Source organism: Cherax quadricarinatus, chromosome 9 (genome assembly GCF_038502225.1).
Source record: "Cherax quadricarinatus isolate ZL_2023a chromosome 9, ASM3850222v1, whole genome shotgun sequence".
Classification (NCBI taxonomy): domain Eukaryota; kingdom Metazoa; phylum Arthropoda; class Malacostraca; order Decapoda; family Parastacidae; genus Cherax; species Cherax quadricarinatus.
Genome location: NC_091300.1, coordinates 42,618,929 through 42,634,715, shown reverse-complemented (window position 1 = coordinate 42,634,715; position 15,787 = coordinate 42,618,929). Strand labels below are relative to the sequence as shown.

Here is a 15,787-nt window from a genome sequence, read left to right as displayed (position 1 = left end):
GTGATCGCTTGCTCTCTCTCTCTCTGGTGTGTAAGTGATCGCTTGCTCTCTCTCTCTCGTGTGTAAGTGGTCGCTTGCTCTCTCTCTCTCTCTGGTGTGTAAGTGGTCGCTTGCTCTCTCTTTCTCTGGTGTGTAAGTGGTCGCTTGCTCTCTCTCTGGTGTGTAAGTGGTCGCTTGCTCTCTCTTTCTCTGGTGTGTAAGTGGTCGCTTGCTCTCTCTCTGGTGTGTAAGTGGTCGCTTGCTCTCTTTCTCTCTGGTATGTAAGTGGTCGCTTGCTCTCTCTGGTGTGTAAGTGGTCGCTTGCTCTCTCTCTCTCTCTCTCTCTCTGTCTCTGTCTCTCTGGTGTGTAAGTGGTCGCTTGCTCTCTCTCTGGTGTGTAAGTGGTCGCTTGCTCTCTTTCTCTCTGGTATGTAAGTGGTCGCTTGCTCTCTCTGGTGTGTAAGTGGTCGCCTGCTCTCTCTCTCTCTCTCTCTCTCTCTCTCTCTCTCTCTGGTGTGTAAGTGGCCGCTTTCGCTCTCTCTGGTGTGTAAGTGGTCGCTTGCTCTCTCTCTCTCTCTAGTGTGTAAGTGGTCGCTTGCTCTCTCTCTCTCTGGTGTGTAAGTGGTCGCTTGCTCTCTCTCTCTCTCAACTGGTCGCTAGCTCTCTCTCTCTCTCTGGTGTGTAAGTGGTCGCTTGCTCTCTCTCTCTCTGGTGTGTAAGTGGTCGCTTGCTCTCTCTCTCTCTGGTGTGTAAGTGGTCGCTTGCTCTCTCTCTCTCTGGTGTGTAAGTGGTCGCTTGCTCTCTCTCTCTGGTGTGTAAGTGGTCGCTTGCTCTCTCTCTCTGGTGTGTAAGTGGTCGCTTGCTCTCTCTCGGTGGTGTGTTAGTGGTCTCTTTCGCTCTCTCTGGTGTGTTAGTGGTCGCTTCGCTCTCTCTGGTGTGTAAGTGGTCGCTTGCTCTCTCTGGTGTGTAAGTGGTCGCTTGCTCTCTCTCTGTGTAAGTGGTCCGCTCTCTCTCTCTCTGGTGTGTAAGTGGTCGCTTTCGCTCTCTCGTGTGTAAGTGGTCGCTTGCTCTCTCTCTGGTGTGTAAGTGGTCTTGCTCTCTCTCTCTGGTGTGTAAGTGGTAAGCTTGCTCTCTTCTCTGGTGTGTAAGTGGTCTTTCGCTCTCTCTGGTGTGTAAGTGGTCTTGCTCTCTCTCTGGTGTGTAAGTGGTCGCTTCTCTCTCTCTCTGAGTGTGTAAGTGGTCGCTTTCGCTCTCTCTGGTGTGTAAGTGGTCGCTTGCGCTCTCTCTCTCTGGTGTGTAAGTGGTCGCTTTCTCTCTCTGTGGTGTGTAAGTGATCGCTTGCTCTCTCTCTCTGGTGTGTGTAGTCGCTCTCTCTCTCTGGTGTGTAAGTGGTCGCTTTCGCTCTCTCTGGTGTGTAAGTGGTCGCTTGCTCTCTCTCTCTGGTGTGTAAGTGGTCGCTTGCTCTCTCTCTCTGGTGTGTAAGTGGTCGCTTTCGCTCTCTCTGGTGTGTAAGTGGTCGCTTGCTCTCTCTCTCTGGTGTGTAAGTGGTCGCTTGCTCTCTGGTGTGTAAGTGGTCGCTTTCGCTCTCTCTGGTGTGTAAGTGGTCGCTTGCTCTCTCTCTGGTGTGTAAGTTGTCGCTTGCTCTCTCTCTGGTGTGTAAGTGGTCGCTTGCTCTCTCTCTCTGGTGTGTAAGTGGTCGCTTTCAACTCTGGTGTGTAAGTGTCGCTCTCTCTCTCTCTCTCTGGTGTGTAAGTGGTCGCTTTCACTCTCTCTGGTGTGTATGTGGTCGCTTGCTCTCTCTCTCTCTCTCTGGTGTGTAAGTGGTCGCTTTGCTCTCTGGTGTGTAAGTGTAGTCGCTCTCTCTCTGGTGTGTAAGTGGTCGCTTGCTCTCTGGTGTGTAAGTGGTCGCTTGCTCTCTGGAGGGTAAGGTCGCTTGCTCTCTCTCTGGTGTGTAAGTGGCGCTTGCTCTCTCTCTCTGGTGTGTAAGTGGTCGCTTGCTCTCTGGTGTGTAAGTGGTCGCTTGCGCTCTCTCTCTCTGGTGTGTAAGTGGTCGCTTGCTCTCTGGTGTGTAAGTGGTCGCTTGCGCTCTCTCTGGTGTGTAAGTGGTCGCTTTCGCTCTCTCTGGTGTGTAAGTGGTCGCTTGCTCTCTCTCTCTGGTGTGTAAGTGGTCGCTTTCGCTCTCTCTGGTGTGTAAGTGGTCGCTTGCTCTCTCTCTCTGTGTAAGTGTCGTGTCTCTCTCTGTGTAATGGGTCGCTTTCTCTCCTCTGGTGTTTAAGTGGTCGCTTGCTCTCTCTCTGGTGTGTAAGTGGTCGCTTGCTCCTCTCTCTGGTGTGTAAGTGGTCGCTTGCTCTCTCTCTCTCTCTGGTGTGTAAGTGGTTTCGCTTTGCTCTCTGGTGTGTAAGTGGTCGCTTGCTCTCTGGTGTGTAAGTGGTCGCTTGCTCTCTGGTGTGTAAGTGGTCGCTTGCTCTCTCTCTCTCTGGTGTGTAAGTGGTCGCTTGCTCTCTCTCTCTCTGGTGTGTAACGTCTTGCGCTCTCTCTCTCTGGTGTGTAAGTGTTCGCTTGCTCTCTCTCTCTCTGGTGTGTAAGTGGTCGCTTGCTCTCTCTCTCTGTGTAAGTGATCGCTTGCTCTCTCTCTCTCTGGTGTGTAAGTGATCTTGCTCTCTCTCTCTCTGGTGTGTAAGTGATCGCTTGCTCTCTCTCTCTCTGGTGTGTAAGTGGTCGCTTGCTCTCTCTCTCTCTGGTGTGTAGTGGTCGCTTGCTCTCTCTCTCTGGTGTGTAAGTGATCGCTTGCTCTCTCTCTGGTGTGTAAGTGATCGCTTGCTCTCTCTCTCTGGTGTGTAAGTGATCGCTTGCTCTCTCTCTCTCTCTCTGGTGTGTAAGTGATCGCTTGCTCTCTCTCTCTCTGGTGTGTAAGTGATCTTGCTCTCTCTCTCTCTGGTGTGTGTGATCGCTTCTCTCTCTCTCTCTCTGGTGTGTAAGTGGTCGCTTGCTCTCTCTCTGGTGTGTAAGTGATCGCTTGCTCTCTCTCTCTCTGTTGTGTAAGTGATCGCTTGCTCTCTCTCTCTCTGGTGTGTAAGTGATCTTGCTCTCTCTCTCTCTCTGGTGTGTAAGTGATCCTTGCTCTCTCTCTCTCTGGTGTGTAAGTGATCGCTTGCTCTCTCTCTCTCTGTGTAAGTGATCGCTTGCTCTCTCTCTCTCTCTCTCTCTCTCTGGTGTAAGTGATCGTCTCTCTCTCTGGTGTGTAAGTGATCGCTTGCTCTCTCTCTCTCTGGTGTGTAAGTGACGCTTGCATCTCTTCTCTGGTGTGTAAGTGATCGCTTGCCTCTCTCTCTGGTGTGTAAGTGATCGCTTGCTCTCTCTCTCTCTGGTGTGAAGTGATCGCTTGCTCTCTTCTCTCTGGTGTGTAAGTGATCGCTTGCTCTCTCTCTCTGGTGTGTAAGTGATCGCTTGCTCTCTCTCTGGTGTGTAAGTGGTCGCTTGCTCTCTCTCTCTCTCTCTCTCTGGTGTGTACGTGATCGCTTGCTCTCTCTCTCTCTCTCTCTCTCTCGTGTGTAAGTGATCGCTTGCTCTCTCTCTGTGTAAGTGATCGCTTGCTCTCTCTCTGGTGTGTAAGTGATCGCTCTCTCGCTCTCTCTCTCTCTCTCTCTGGTGTGTAAGTGATCGCTTGCTCTCTCTCTGGCTAGGTGTAAGTGATCGCTTGCCTCTCTCTCTCTCTGTGTAAGATCGCTTGATCTCTCTCTCTGGTGTGTAAGTGATCGCTTGCTCCCCTCTCTCTCTGTGTAAGTAAGATCGCTTGCTCTCTCTCTCTCTCTCTCTCTGGTGTGTAAGATCGCTTGCTCTCTCTCTCTGGTGTGTAAGTGATCGCTTGCTCTCTCTCTCTCTGGTGTAAGTGATCGCTTGCTCTCTCTCTCTCTCTCTCTCTCTCTGGTGTAAGTGGATCACTTGCTCTCTCTCTCTGGTGTGTAAGTGATCGCTTGCTTCTCTCTCTGGTGTGTAAGTGATCGCTTGCTCTCTCTCTCTCTCTCTCTCTCTCTCTCTCTCGTGTAAGATCGCTTGCCTCTCTCTCTCTCTCTCTCTCTCTCTCTCTCGTCTGATCGCTTGCTCTCTCTCTCTCTCTCTCTAAGTGATCGCTTGCTCTCTCTCTCTCTCTCTCTCTGTGTAAGGTCAAGCTCTCTCTCTCTCTATCGCTCGCTCTCTCTCTCTGGTGTAAGTGATCGCTTGCTCTCTCTCTCTCTGGTGTGTAAGTGATCGCTTGCTCTCTCTCTCTGGTGTGTAAGTGATCGCTTGCTCTCTCTCTCTCTCTCTCTCTCTCTCTAAGATCGCTTGCTCTCTCTCTCTCTGTGTGTAAGTGATCGCTTGCCTTCTCTCTGGTGGTGTAAGTGATCGCTTGCTCTCTCTCTGTGTAAGTGATCGCTTGCTCTCTCTCTCTAAGGATCGCTGCTCTCTCTCTCTCTCGTCTCTGGGATCGCTGCTCTCTCTCTCTCTCTCTCTCTCTCTGTGTAAGTGATCGCTTGCTCTCTCTCTCTCTCTCTCTCTCTCTCTCTCTGTCGTAAGTGATCGCTTGCTCTCTCTCTCTCTCTCTCTCTCTCTGATCGCTTCGCTCTCTCTCTCTCTCTCGTGTGTAAGTGATCGCTTGCTCTCTCTCTCTCTGGTGTCTAAGGATCGTCTCTCTCTCTGGTGTGTAAGATCGCTTGCTCTCTCTCCTCTCTCTCTCTCTCTCTCGTGTAAGTGATCTGCTTGTCTTTCTCTCGTAAGTAAGATCGCTGCTCTCTCTCTCTCTCGTGTGTGAAGATCGCTTCGCTCTCTCGTGTGTAAGTGGATCGCTTCGCTCTCTCTCTCTCTCTCGTGTGTAAGTGATCGCTTGCTCTTTCGCGTGTAAGTATGGATCGCTTGCTCTTCGTGTGTAAGTGATCGCTTGCCTCTCTCTTTCTCGTCGTGTAAGTGATCGCTGCTCTCTCGTGTGTAAGTGGATCGCTTGCTCTTTCTCTCTGGTGTGTAAGTGATCGCTTGCTCTCTCTCTCAGTGTAAGTGATCGCTTGCCTTCTCTCTGTCGTGCAAGTGATCGCTTGCTCTCTCTCTCTCTCTCTCTCGTGTGTAAGTGGATCGCTTGCTCTCTCTCTGTGTGTGGATCGCTTGCTCTCTCTCTCGTGTGTAAGTGGTCGCTTGCTCTCTCTCTCTCTCTGTAAGTGGTGGCGCTTGCTCTCTCTTTCTCTGTGTAAGTGGTCGCTTGCTCTCTCTGTGTAAGTGGTCGCTTGCTCTCTTCTCTGGTGTGTAAGTGGCTCGCTTGCTCTCTGGTGTGTAAGTGGTCGCTTGCCTTCTTTCTCTGGTATGTAAGTGGTCGCTTGCTCTCTCTGGTGTGTAAGTGGTCGCTTGCTCTCTCTCTCTCTCTCTCTCTGTCTCTGTCTCTCTGGTGTGTAAGTGGTCGCTTGCTCTCTCTCTGGTGTGTAAGTGGTCGCTTGCTCTCTTTCTCTCTGGTATGTAAGTGGTCGCTTGCTCTCTCTGGTGTGTAAGTGGTCGCCTGCTCTCTCTCTCTCTCTCTCTCTCTCTCTCTGGTGTGTAAGGCGGCTTTGCTGCTCTGGTGTGTAAGTGGTCGCTTGCTCTCTCTCTAGTGTGTAAGTGGTCGCTTGCTCTCTCTGGTGTAAGTGGTAAGCTTGGCCTCTCTGCTCTCTCTCTGGTGTGTAAGTGGTCGCTTGCTCTCTCTCTCTCTGGTGTGTAAGGGTCGCTTGCTCTCTCTCTGGTGTGTAAGTGGTCGCTTGCCTCTCTCTCTTGGTGGTGTAAGTGGTCGCTTGCTCTCTCTCTCTGTGTAAGTGGTCGCTTGCTCTCTCTCTCTTGTGTAAGTGGTCGCTTGCTCTCTCTCTCTCTCTTGGTGTAAGCGGTCGCTTGCTCTCTCTCTCTGTGTAAGTGGTCGCTTGCCTCTCTCTGTAAGTGGTCGCTTTGCTCCTTCTGGTGTGTAAGTGGTCGCTTGCTCTCTCTCTGGTGTGTGTAAGGGTCGCTTGCTCTCTCTGTGTGTAAGTGGTCGCTTGCTCTCTCTCTGGTGTAAGTGGTCGCTTTGCCTCTCTGGTGTGTGTAAGGTCGCTTGTCTCTCTGGTGTAAGTGGTCGCTTGCTCTCTCTGGTGTGTAAGTGGTCGCTTGCTCTCTCTGGTGTGTGCGGTCGCTGCCTCTCTGGTGTGTAAGTGGTCGCTTGCCTCTCTCTGGTGTGTAAGTGGGTCGCTTCTCTCTCTCTCTGGTGTGCGGTCGCTTGCCTCTGGTGTGTAAGTGGTCGCTTGCCTCTCTCTGGTGTGTAAGGTCGCTTGCTTCTCTCTGGTGTGTAAGGTCGCTTTCGCCTCTCTGGTAAGTGGTCGCTTGCTCTCTCTGTGTAAGGGTCGCTTGCTCTCTCTGGTGTGTGCGTCGCTTTCGCTTCTCTGGTGTGTAAGTGGTCGCTTGCTCTCTCTCTCTGGTGTGTGGTCGCTTGCTCTGGTGTAAGTGGGTCGCTTTGCCTCTCTGGTGTTTAAGCGGTCGCTTGCTCTCTCTGGTGTGTAAGTGGTCGCTTGCTCTCTCTGCTGTGTAAGTGGTCGCTGCTCTCTGGTGTGTAAGTGGTCGCTTTCGCCTCTGGTGTGTAAGTGGTCGCTTGCTCTCTCTCTCTCTCTGTGCGGTCGCTTGCTCTCTGGTGTGTAAGTGGTCGCTTGCTCTCTCTCTCTGGTGGTGTCAGCTCGCTTTCGCTCTGCTGTGTGCAAGGGTGGCTTGCTTCTCTCTCTGGTGTGTAAGTGGTCGCTTGCTCTCTCTCTCTCTCTGGTGTGTAAGTGGTCGCTTGCTCTCCGGTGTGTAAGCGGTCGCTTGCTCTCTGGTGTGTAAGTGGTCGCCTGCTCTCTCTCTCTCTGGTGTGTAAGTGGTCGCTTGCTCTCTCTCTCTCTCTGGTGTGTAAGTGGTCGCTTGCTCTCTGGTGTGTAAGTGGTCGCTTTCGCTCTCTCTGGTGTTTAAGTGGTCGCTTGCTCTCTCTCTGGTGTGTAAGTGGTCGCTTGCTCTCTCTCTGGTGTGTAAGTGGTCGCTTGCTCTCTCTCTCTCTCTCTGGTGTGTAAGTGGTCGCTTTCGCTCTCTCTGGTGTGTAAGTGGTCGCTTGCTCTCTCTCTCTCTGGTGTGTAAGTGGTCGCTTGCTCTCTGGTGTGTAAGTGGTCGCTTGCTCTCTCTCTCTCTGGTGTGTAAGTGGTCGCTTGCTCTCTCTCTGGTGTGTAAGTGGTCGCTTGCTCTCTGGTGTGTAAGTGGTCGCTTGCGCTCTCTCTCTCTGGTGTGTAAGTGGTCGCTTGCTCTCTCTCTCTCTGGTGTGTAAGTGGTCGCTTGCTCTCCGGTGTGTAAGCGGTCGCTTGCTCTCTGGTGTGTAAGTGGTCGCTTGCGCTCTCTCTCTGGTGTGTAAGTGGTCGCTTGCTCTCTGGTGTGTAAGTGGTCGCTTGCGCTCTCTCTCTGGTGTATAAGTGGTCGCTTGCTCTCTGGTGTGTAAGTGGTCGCTTGCTCTCTGGTGTGTAAGTGGTCGCTTGCTCTCTGGTGTGTAAGTGGTCGCTTGCTCTCTGGTGTGTAAGTGGTCGCTTGCTCTCTGGTGTGTAAGCGGTCGCTTGCTCTCTGGTGTGCAAGTGGTCGCTTGCTCTCTGGTGTGCAAGTGGTCGCTTGCTCTCTGGTGTGTAAGTGGTCGCTTGCTCTCCGGTGTGTAAGCGGTCGCTTGCTCTCCGGTGTGTAAGTGGTCGCTTGCTCTCTGGTGTGTAAGTGGTCGCTTGCGCTCTCTCTCTGGTGTGTAAGCGGTCGCTTGCTCTCCGGTGTGTAAGTGGTCGCTTGCTCTCTGGTGTGTAAGTGGTCGCTTGCGCTCTCTCTCTGGTGTGTAAGCGGTCGCTTGCTCTCCGGTGTGTAAGCGGTCGCTTGCTCTCTGGTGTGTAAGTGGTCGCTTGCGCTCTCTCTCTGGTGTGTAAGCGGTCGCTTGCTCTCTGGTGTGTAAGCGGTCGCTTGCTCTCCGGTGTGTAAGCGGTCGCTTGCTCTCTGGTGTGTAAGTGGTCGCTTGCGCTCTCTCTCTGGTGTGTAAGCGGTCGCTTGCTCTCCGGTGTGTAAGTGGTCGCTTGCTCTCTGGTGTGTAAGTGGTCGCTTGCGCTCTCTGGTGTTTAAGCGGTCGCTTGCTCTCTGGTGTGTAAGCGGTCGCTTGCTCTCTGGTGTGTAAGCGGTCGCTTGCTCTCTGGTGTGTAAGTGGTCGCTTGCTCTCTGGTGTGTAAGCGGTCGCTTTCTCTCTGGTGTGTAAGTGGTCGCTTGCTCTCTGATGAGTAAGCGGTCGCTTGCTCTCTGGTGTGTAAGCGGTCGCTTGCTCTCTGGTGTGTAAGCGGTCACTTGCTCTCTGGTGTGTAAGCGGTCGCTTGCTCTCTGGTGTGTAAGCGGTCGCTTGCTCTCTGGTGTGTAAGTGGTCGCTTGCTCTCTGGTGTGTAAGCGGTCGCTTGCTCTCCGGTGTGTAAGTGGTCGCTTGCTCTCTGGTGTGTAAGTGGTCGCTTGCGCTCTCTCTCTGGTGTGTAAGCGGTCGCTTGCTCTCCGGTGTGTAAGCGGTCGCTTGCTCTCTGGTGTGTAAGTGGTCGCTTGCGCTCTCTCTCTGGTGTGTAAGCGGTCGCTTGCTCTCCGGTGTGTAAGTGGTCGCTTGCTCTCTGGTGTGTAAGTGGTCGCTTGTGCTCTCTCTCTGGTGTGTAAGCGGTCGCTTGCTCTCTGGTGTGTAAGCGGTCGCTTGCTCTCCGGTGTGTAAGCGGTCGCTTGCTCTCTGGTGTGTAAGTGGTCGCTTGCGCTCTCTCTCTGGTGTGTAAGCGGTCGCTTGCTCTCTGGTGTGTAAGTGGTCGCTTGCTCTCTGGTGTGTAAGTGGTCGCTTGCGCTCTCTCTCTGGTGTTTAAGCGGTTGCTTGCTCTCTGGTGTGTAAGCGGTCGCTTGCTCTCTGGTGTGTAAGTGGTCGCTTGCTCTCTGGTGTGTAAGCGGTCGCTTGCTCTCTGGTGTGTAAGCGGTCGCTTGCTCTCTGGTGTGTAAGTGGTCGCTTGCTCTCTGGTGTGTAAGCGGTCGCTTGCTCTCTGGTGTGTAAGCGGTCGCTTGCTCTCTGGTGTGTAAGTGGTCGCTTGCTCTCTGGTGTGTAAGCGGTCGCTTGCTCTCTGGTGTGTAAGTGGTCGCTTGCTCTCTGGTGTGTAAGCGGTCGCTTGCTCTCTGGTGTGTAAGAGGTCGCTTGCTCTCAGGTGTGTAAGCGGTCGCTTGCTCTCTGGTGTGTAAGTGGTCGCTTGCGCTCTCTCTCTGGTGTGTAAGCGGTCGCTTGCTCTCTGGTGTGTAAGTGGTCGCTTGCTCTCTGGTGTGTAAGTGGTCGCTTGCGCTCTCTCTCTGGTGTTTAAGCGGTCGCTTGCTCTCTGGTGTGTAAGCGGTCGCTTGCTCTCTGGTGTGTAAGTGGTCGCTTGCTCTCTGGTGTGTAAGCGGTCGCTTGCTCCTTGGTGTGTAAGCGGTCGCTTGCTCTCTGGTGTGTAAGTGGTCGCTTGCTCTCTGGTGTGTAAGCGGTCGCTTGCTCTCTGGTGTGTAAGCGGTCACTTGCTCTCTGGTGTGTAAGTGGTCGCTTGCTCTCTGGTGTGTAAGCGGTCGCTTGCTCTCTGGTGTGTAAGTGGTCGCTTGCTCTCTGGTGTGTAAGCGGTCACTTGCTCTCTGGTGTGTAAGCGGTCGCTTGCTCTCTGGTGTGTAAGTGGTCGCTTGCTCTCTGGTGTGTAAGTGGTCGCTTGCTCTCTGGTGTGTAAGCGGTCGCTTGCTCTCTGGTGTGTAAGTGGTCGCTTGCTCTCTGGTGTGTAAGCGGTCGCTTGCTCTCTGGTGTGTAAGTGGTCGCTTGCTCTCTGGTGTGTAAGTGGTCGCTTGCTCTCTGGTGTGTAAGTGGTCGCTTGCTCTCTGGTGTGTAAGTGGTCGCTTGCTCTCCCTGAAATAAACACAGCATTGTTTTATACCTTGTAGTTGCTTTCCTGCCAGACTCATGGTATATAAAATGATACACTGGAACGGCACATGTTTATATATATGATACGAACTTTTCTGATGTAACATGTGCGCTCCATCTGATATTTTAATAACGAAGTGGTTTATTATTTTCCAAGCATTATTATAGTGACAATCACGTTTTTCACTCGTGTTATTTATGTACTGGATATAAAAGAAGTTTGTCAGTAAGCGTTATTTTGTCGTATAATTTTTTTTAACACTGAGGATATTTAGATTAAGGAGATATAATTTTCGTAGAGATTTTCAAGAGAGTCTTCGCAGGTCTTGTGGGCGCTCCAGAACCTGGTGTTTCTTCCAGCTCTACTCATCACGTCAGCCTACTGGACCGCCATCTACGATCCAGGTACACGCTAACACTCCTCTTATGCCAGTCTTCGATGTTTAGTTTCATATTCAACATTGTAAATTTTACACTTGTCAGTTATACACCAGATGTGCTTCAAGTCAATAATTGTCGGTTATACACCAGATGTGCTTCAAGTCAATAATTGTCGGTTATACACCAGATGTGCTTCAAGTCAATAATTGTCGGTTATACACCAGATGTGCTTCAAGTCAATAATTGTCGGTTATACACCAGATGTGCTTCAAGTCAATAATTGTCGGTTATACACCAGATGTGCTTCAAGTCAATAATTGTCGGTTATACACCAGATGTGCTTCAAGTCAATAATTGTCGGTTATACACCAGATGCGCTTCAGGTCAATAATTGTCGGTTATACACCAGATGTGCTTCAGGTCAATAATTGTCAGTTATACACCAGATGCGCTTCAGGTCAATAATTGTCGGTTATACACCAGATGTGCTTCAGGTCAATAATTGTCGGTTATACACTAGATGTGCTTCAGGTCAATAATTGTCGGTTATACACTAGATGTGCTTCAGGTCAATAATTGTCGGAACGTTATGTCTTGGTGTCCAGACCTCCAGCCATGTAGAAACACGCTCAAACAAACCCTATCAATGTTAATGATATCTTTAATCGTGAGTCTGTATCCATATTTCGCACCAGCCAGATAAATGAACTGTTCCAGGTAGAGACAGTAACATAATAATGACCAAGGTTATCAGTTGATATATGATACGTGATTTTTTCACGATTGTATTTCCCAATTGTGTTGTTTATATTATGAATATGAAGTGATATATGAAATTACTGTAATGCTTACAACGATGTAACTATGTCAAGTAGAGTCTGATAATGACCCAATGTGACCTCTGTAATTTATTTCTTTTTTTGCGCTGCCTCTCACAGGATGAGTTGTGGGTTCACACAAAATATTTCTTTCTCTCTCTCTCTCTCTCTCTCTCTCTCTCTCTCTCTCTCTCTCTCTCTCTCTCTCTCTCTCTCTCTCTCTCTCTCGCTCTTTACACAGGGTTTGACAAGGTTAGGCTAAGGATTCCTAACTTTATTGGCAAGCTTAGAGCTGTTACCTACATCAGCTCATTTGAAAGCATTTTTATTGTTATGAGACATACAAGTAGGGAACAGGATGAAGTTGGAGCCATCTATGGGCCAGCATTTTCATTTGATCAACTGACTTTATCTCGTTGACATCATTATGCTGTACGAATGTGTTCCATACTCGAGTCATCCTGGGTATATATGATCTCAGATGGAGTGATGTTCTGGAGAAGGGTACAGCCAGAGTGAAGTTGCTGCTTTCTGCCCGTCTTGTGGCATAAAAGCTTGTTTCACGCTGTCCTCGAAGTGGATCCAAGTGTGGTACTTTGACAATATTGACCTTGTACATAACACTAAGGCCACCCACATCCCTCCTATGTTGAAGGCTCTGCTGAAATGACAGATTTATCCAGGACTGGTCCAGGCGAGAGATGAGACGTCTTGCTCTGTTCTCTACTCTGTCAAGCAGTCGCAGATGAGAGGGAAGGGGGGCAGGCAAACCAAGAAAGTGGAGCATACTCAAGGTGTGAGCGTACTTGTGCCTCGTACAGAATCTTTCAACCCCTACTGTCAAGCAGATGCGAGATACGGCGAAGTGCTGTAAGCTTCCTGGCTGCCTTGTTTGCAAGATTTACAACATGGTTCTTCATGGTTAGTTTGGAGTCAAATTTCACCCCAAGGATATGAACTTCTTCTCCAGGTGCCAACATCCTCCCATTCATCCTTACTACTGCACCAGCATTACCATCATGGTGCCTAGAGGCCATCATCATTTGCGTTTTCTCAGGTGCAGATGTTACTTGCCATCTATTTCCCCAAGCTGATATAGCTCTTAGCTGGTGATTGATGTAGCTTAGAGCAGTTGGCATTTCTTCTCTTGGATAAGTTAATGTCAGTGTACAGTCATCTGCATATGCATGGGATTCTGGGATGAGATGAAAAATGTCGTTGAAGTAGACATTCCATAACAATGGTCCCAGCAATCTTCCTTGTGGAACACTTGCCCCAATAGGATGTCTTGCTGATTCCGTTCCATTGAGAACTACCCTCAGAGATCTACCATGAAGGTAATCACTGAGGAGACATAGCGTAGAGCCTGCAATTCCCAGTGCTTGAAGTTTTGCTAAGAGGCCCTGGTGCCACACCCGGTCGAAAGCACCAGCAATTTTCCAGTGCTACCACACAGCTGACTTTGGATTCATCCAGCGGCTGGTGCCACTCTCGCTTTCTCTCTCTCTCTCACCCTCTCACCCCCTCTCTCTCTCTCTCCCCTCCTCTCTCTCTCTCTCTCCCTCTCTCACCCTCTCTCTTTCCTCTCCTCTCTCTCTTTCCTCTCTCTCTCTCTCTCTCTCTCTCTCTCTCTCTCTCTCTCTCTCTCTCTCTCTCCCCTCCTCCCTCTCTCCCTCTCACCCTCTCTCTCTCTCTCTCTCTGTCTCTCATCCTCTCACCCCCTCTCTCTCTCACCCCTCTCTCTCTCTCTCTTTCCTCTCCATCTCTCCCTCTCCATCTCTCTCTCTCCATTTCTCTCTCTCTCTCCCTCTCCCTCCCTCTCTCTCTCACCCTCTCACCCCCTCTCTCTTTCCTCTCCATCTCTCCCTCTCCATCTCTCTCTCTCTCTCTCTCACTCCCCCCTCTCTCTCTAACACAAGTTTTGCAGGGTTAGGTTCTTTCGTTAATTTACAAGCTCAGAGCTGTTATTTCAGATCACATGAAAACCTTTTTATTATGAGACAAACAAATAAGGAATATGGTGGAGCTGGAGACATATTTGGGGCAGCGATTTCATCTGGTTACTGACTTTATTTCATCGATGTCATTATGTTGTACGAACATGTTCCAGACTAGAGTCATCCTAGGAATAAATGATCTCAGATGAAGTCATGTGGAGAAGAGTGCAGCCAGAGTGTAGTTTGCTGCCCGTCTTGTTGTGAAGAAGTTCTCTTCTCGCTGATCACGAAATGGAGCCAAGAACATAACATAAGAAAGAAGGAACACTGCAACAGACCTACTGACCCATGCGGAGCAGGTTCATGTCCCCCCCCGGATTAGCCCAATTACCCACCCAGTCTGGTCAACTCCACTCAGGGAAGGGGCACAGCACCAGACCCAGCAGCACAAGCTAGTCAGGTCCAACTCACACCCACCCACACCCACTCATGTATTTATCTAACCTATTTTTAAAACTATACAACGTTTTAGCCTGAATAACTGTACTCGGGAGTTTGTTCCACTCATCCACGACTCTATTACCAAACCAGTGCTTTCCTATATCCTTCCTGAATCTGAATTTTTCCAACTTGAAACCATTGCTGCGAGTCCTGTCTTGGCTGAAAATTTTCAGCACACTATTTACATCCCATTTATTTATTCCTGTTTTCCATTTATACACCTCGATCATATCCTCCCCTTAATTCTACGCCTTTCGAGAGAGTGCAGATTCAGGGCCCTCAGTCTATCCTCATAAGGAAGATTTCTGATACATGGGATCATCTTTGTCATCCTCCTCTATACGTTTTCCAGTGCATTTATATCCATTCTGTAATATGGTGACCAGAACTGAGCAGCATAGTGTAAATGAGGTCTAACCAAGGATATATAGAGTTGAAGAACAACCTGGGGACTTCTATTATTTATACTTCTAGATATGAAGCCAAGAATTCTGTGGGACCTTGACAACAATGGACTTGTACATAACAGTATGGTATAAACTTTGGTAATAGGTACCGACAAATTAGTTTAAAAAGACACGTGAGGAAACACTAGGACATATTAGAAAAACGTTTCGGTCCTGGGACCTTGATCACTTCCAGCACACAGAAATGTTGAAGGATCTGCTGAAATTTCAGATCTGTCCAAGCCGAGTACAGACGAGAGATGAGTCGTGTTGCTTTGTAGTCTATTCTGTCAAGAAGTAGATGTTTGGTAAAAGGACACAAGTGCAACTAATGTGACATTTTATTGTGGCAACGTTTCGCTCTTCAGGAGCTTTATCAAAGCTTAATAAAGCTTGATGGCAACGTTTCGCTCTCTAGGAGCTTTATCAAGCTTTATTAAGCTTTGATAAAGCTCCTAGAGAGCGAAACGTTGCCACAGTAAAATGTCACATTAGTTGCACTTGTGTCCTTTTACCTAACATATTGTTGGTAATACTACCAACATTAATGCAAGTCGTAGATGAGATGGAGGTGCAGGTAGTCCAAGAAAGTAGAGGATACTCAAGGTGTGAGAGCACTTGTGCCTCGTACAGAGTCTTGCAACCTCTACTATCGAGCAAATGCGAGATTCGTCTAAGTGCTGTAAGCTTCCTGGCCGCCTTGTTTGCGAGACTTATTACATGGTTCTTCATAGACAGTTTGAAATCAAATTTCACCCCTAGGATATTAACTACATCCTCAGGTTTCGACACTCTCCCATTTATTCTTACTACTGCTATAGCATTACCAACATGGTGTCTAGAGACCATTATCATTTGTGTTTTCTCAGAAGCAAATGTAACCTGCCATCGTTTTCCCCAGGCTGATATAGCTGTAAGTTGGTGATTAATGTAACTGAGAACAGTTGGCATTTCCTTTCTTGGATAAGTAAATGTCAGAGGACAGTCGTTTTCATATGCATGGGATTCTGGGATGAGTTGAAGGTTACTGAAGTAGACATTCCATAACAATTTCCCAAGCACACTTCCCTGTGGAACACTAACACTGATAAAGTATCTTGTTGACTCTGTCCCACTGAGAACTACTCTTAGAGATCTATCTCGAAGGTAATCACTAAAAAGGCATTGTGCAGAGCCAGCGACTACTAGTGTTTTCAGTTTTAGAGTCCCTGGTCCCATACTCTGTCGAAAGCTCCAGTAATGTTCACTGTTACTACACACATGATCTTGGATTCATCCATTCATCCTTTTCTGGAATCATATTGATGATCACAAAGAAACGAGTGGTAAACGAAAACGTTGTCATCTGCTGTGAGATTATTATGTCAAGAATGTTTCCAGTAACTGACAGGAATGACACTCGTCTGTAGTTGCTGATTTCCGCTCTGCTCTTCTTTTTGTGAACAGGGACTACATTTGTCTCTTTCCACAGAGAAAGCTATTTACACTGCTAGGCAATGCTAGTAGATACAAGTTAGAGGTGATGCTACCTGGGGCTGATCTTATCTGGGCCCACTGGGCCCACTCCAGGGATTTAAGGAGGAGACACTTCATCCTGCCTTGTTGTCACCTATGACGACTTTAACACAGGAACTTGCATCTTGTCAGCAAAATGTTCAACAAAGAGGTCAGCTTTCTCTTGACTGCTATTAGAGACGGTCCCATCCTGCCTACTTAAAAGTAGAATAATTTCATCAGGTGAATAACCTTGTCGGTGTATGACGAAGAACAACCAGGTTCTGGAGC

General features: G+C 49.2%; 1 protein-coding gene across 6 annotated transcripts in view; it reads left to right on the top strand.

Moving 5' to 3' along the window:
* Positions 1 to 15,787, top strand: part of LOC128686065 (protein rolling stone) — a 483,046-nt gene that overhangs the window by 444,636 nt on the left and 22,623 nt on the right. For all 6 annotated transcript variants that reach the window (XM_053772714.2, XM_070083400.1, XM_053772713.2 and 3 more), the window contains one exon: positions 10,243 to 10,324. In XM_053772714.2, coding sequence (XP_053628689.1) covers positions 10,243 to 10,324 — 82 coding nt within the window. The remainder of the gene's footprint in view (positions 1 to 10,242; positions 10,325 to 15,787) is intronic.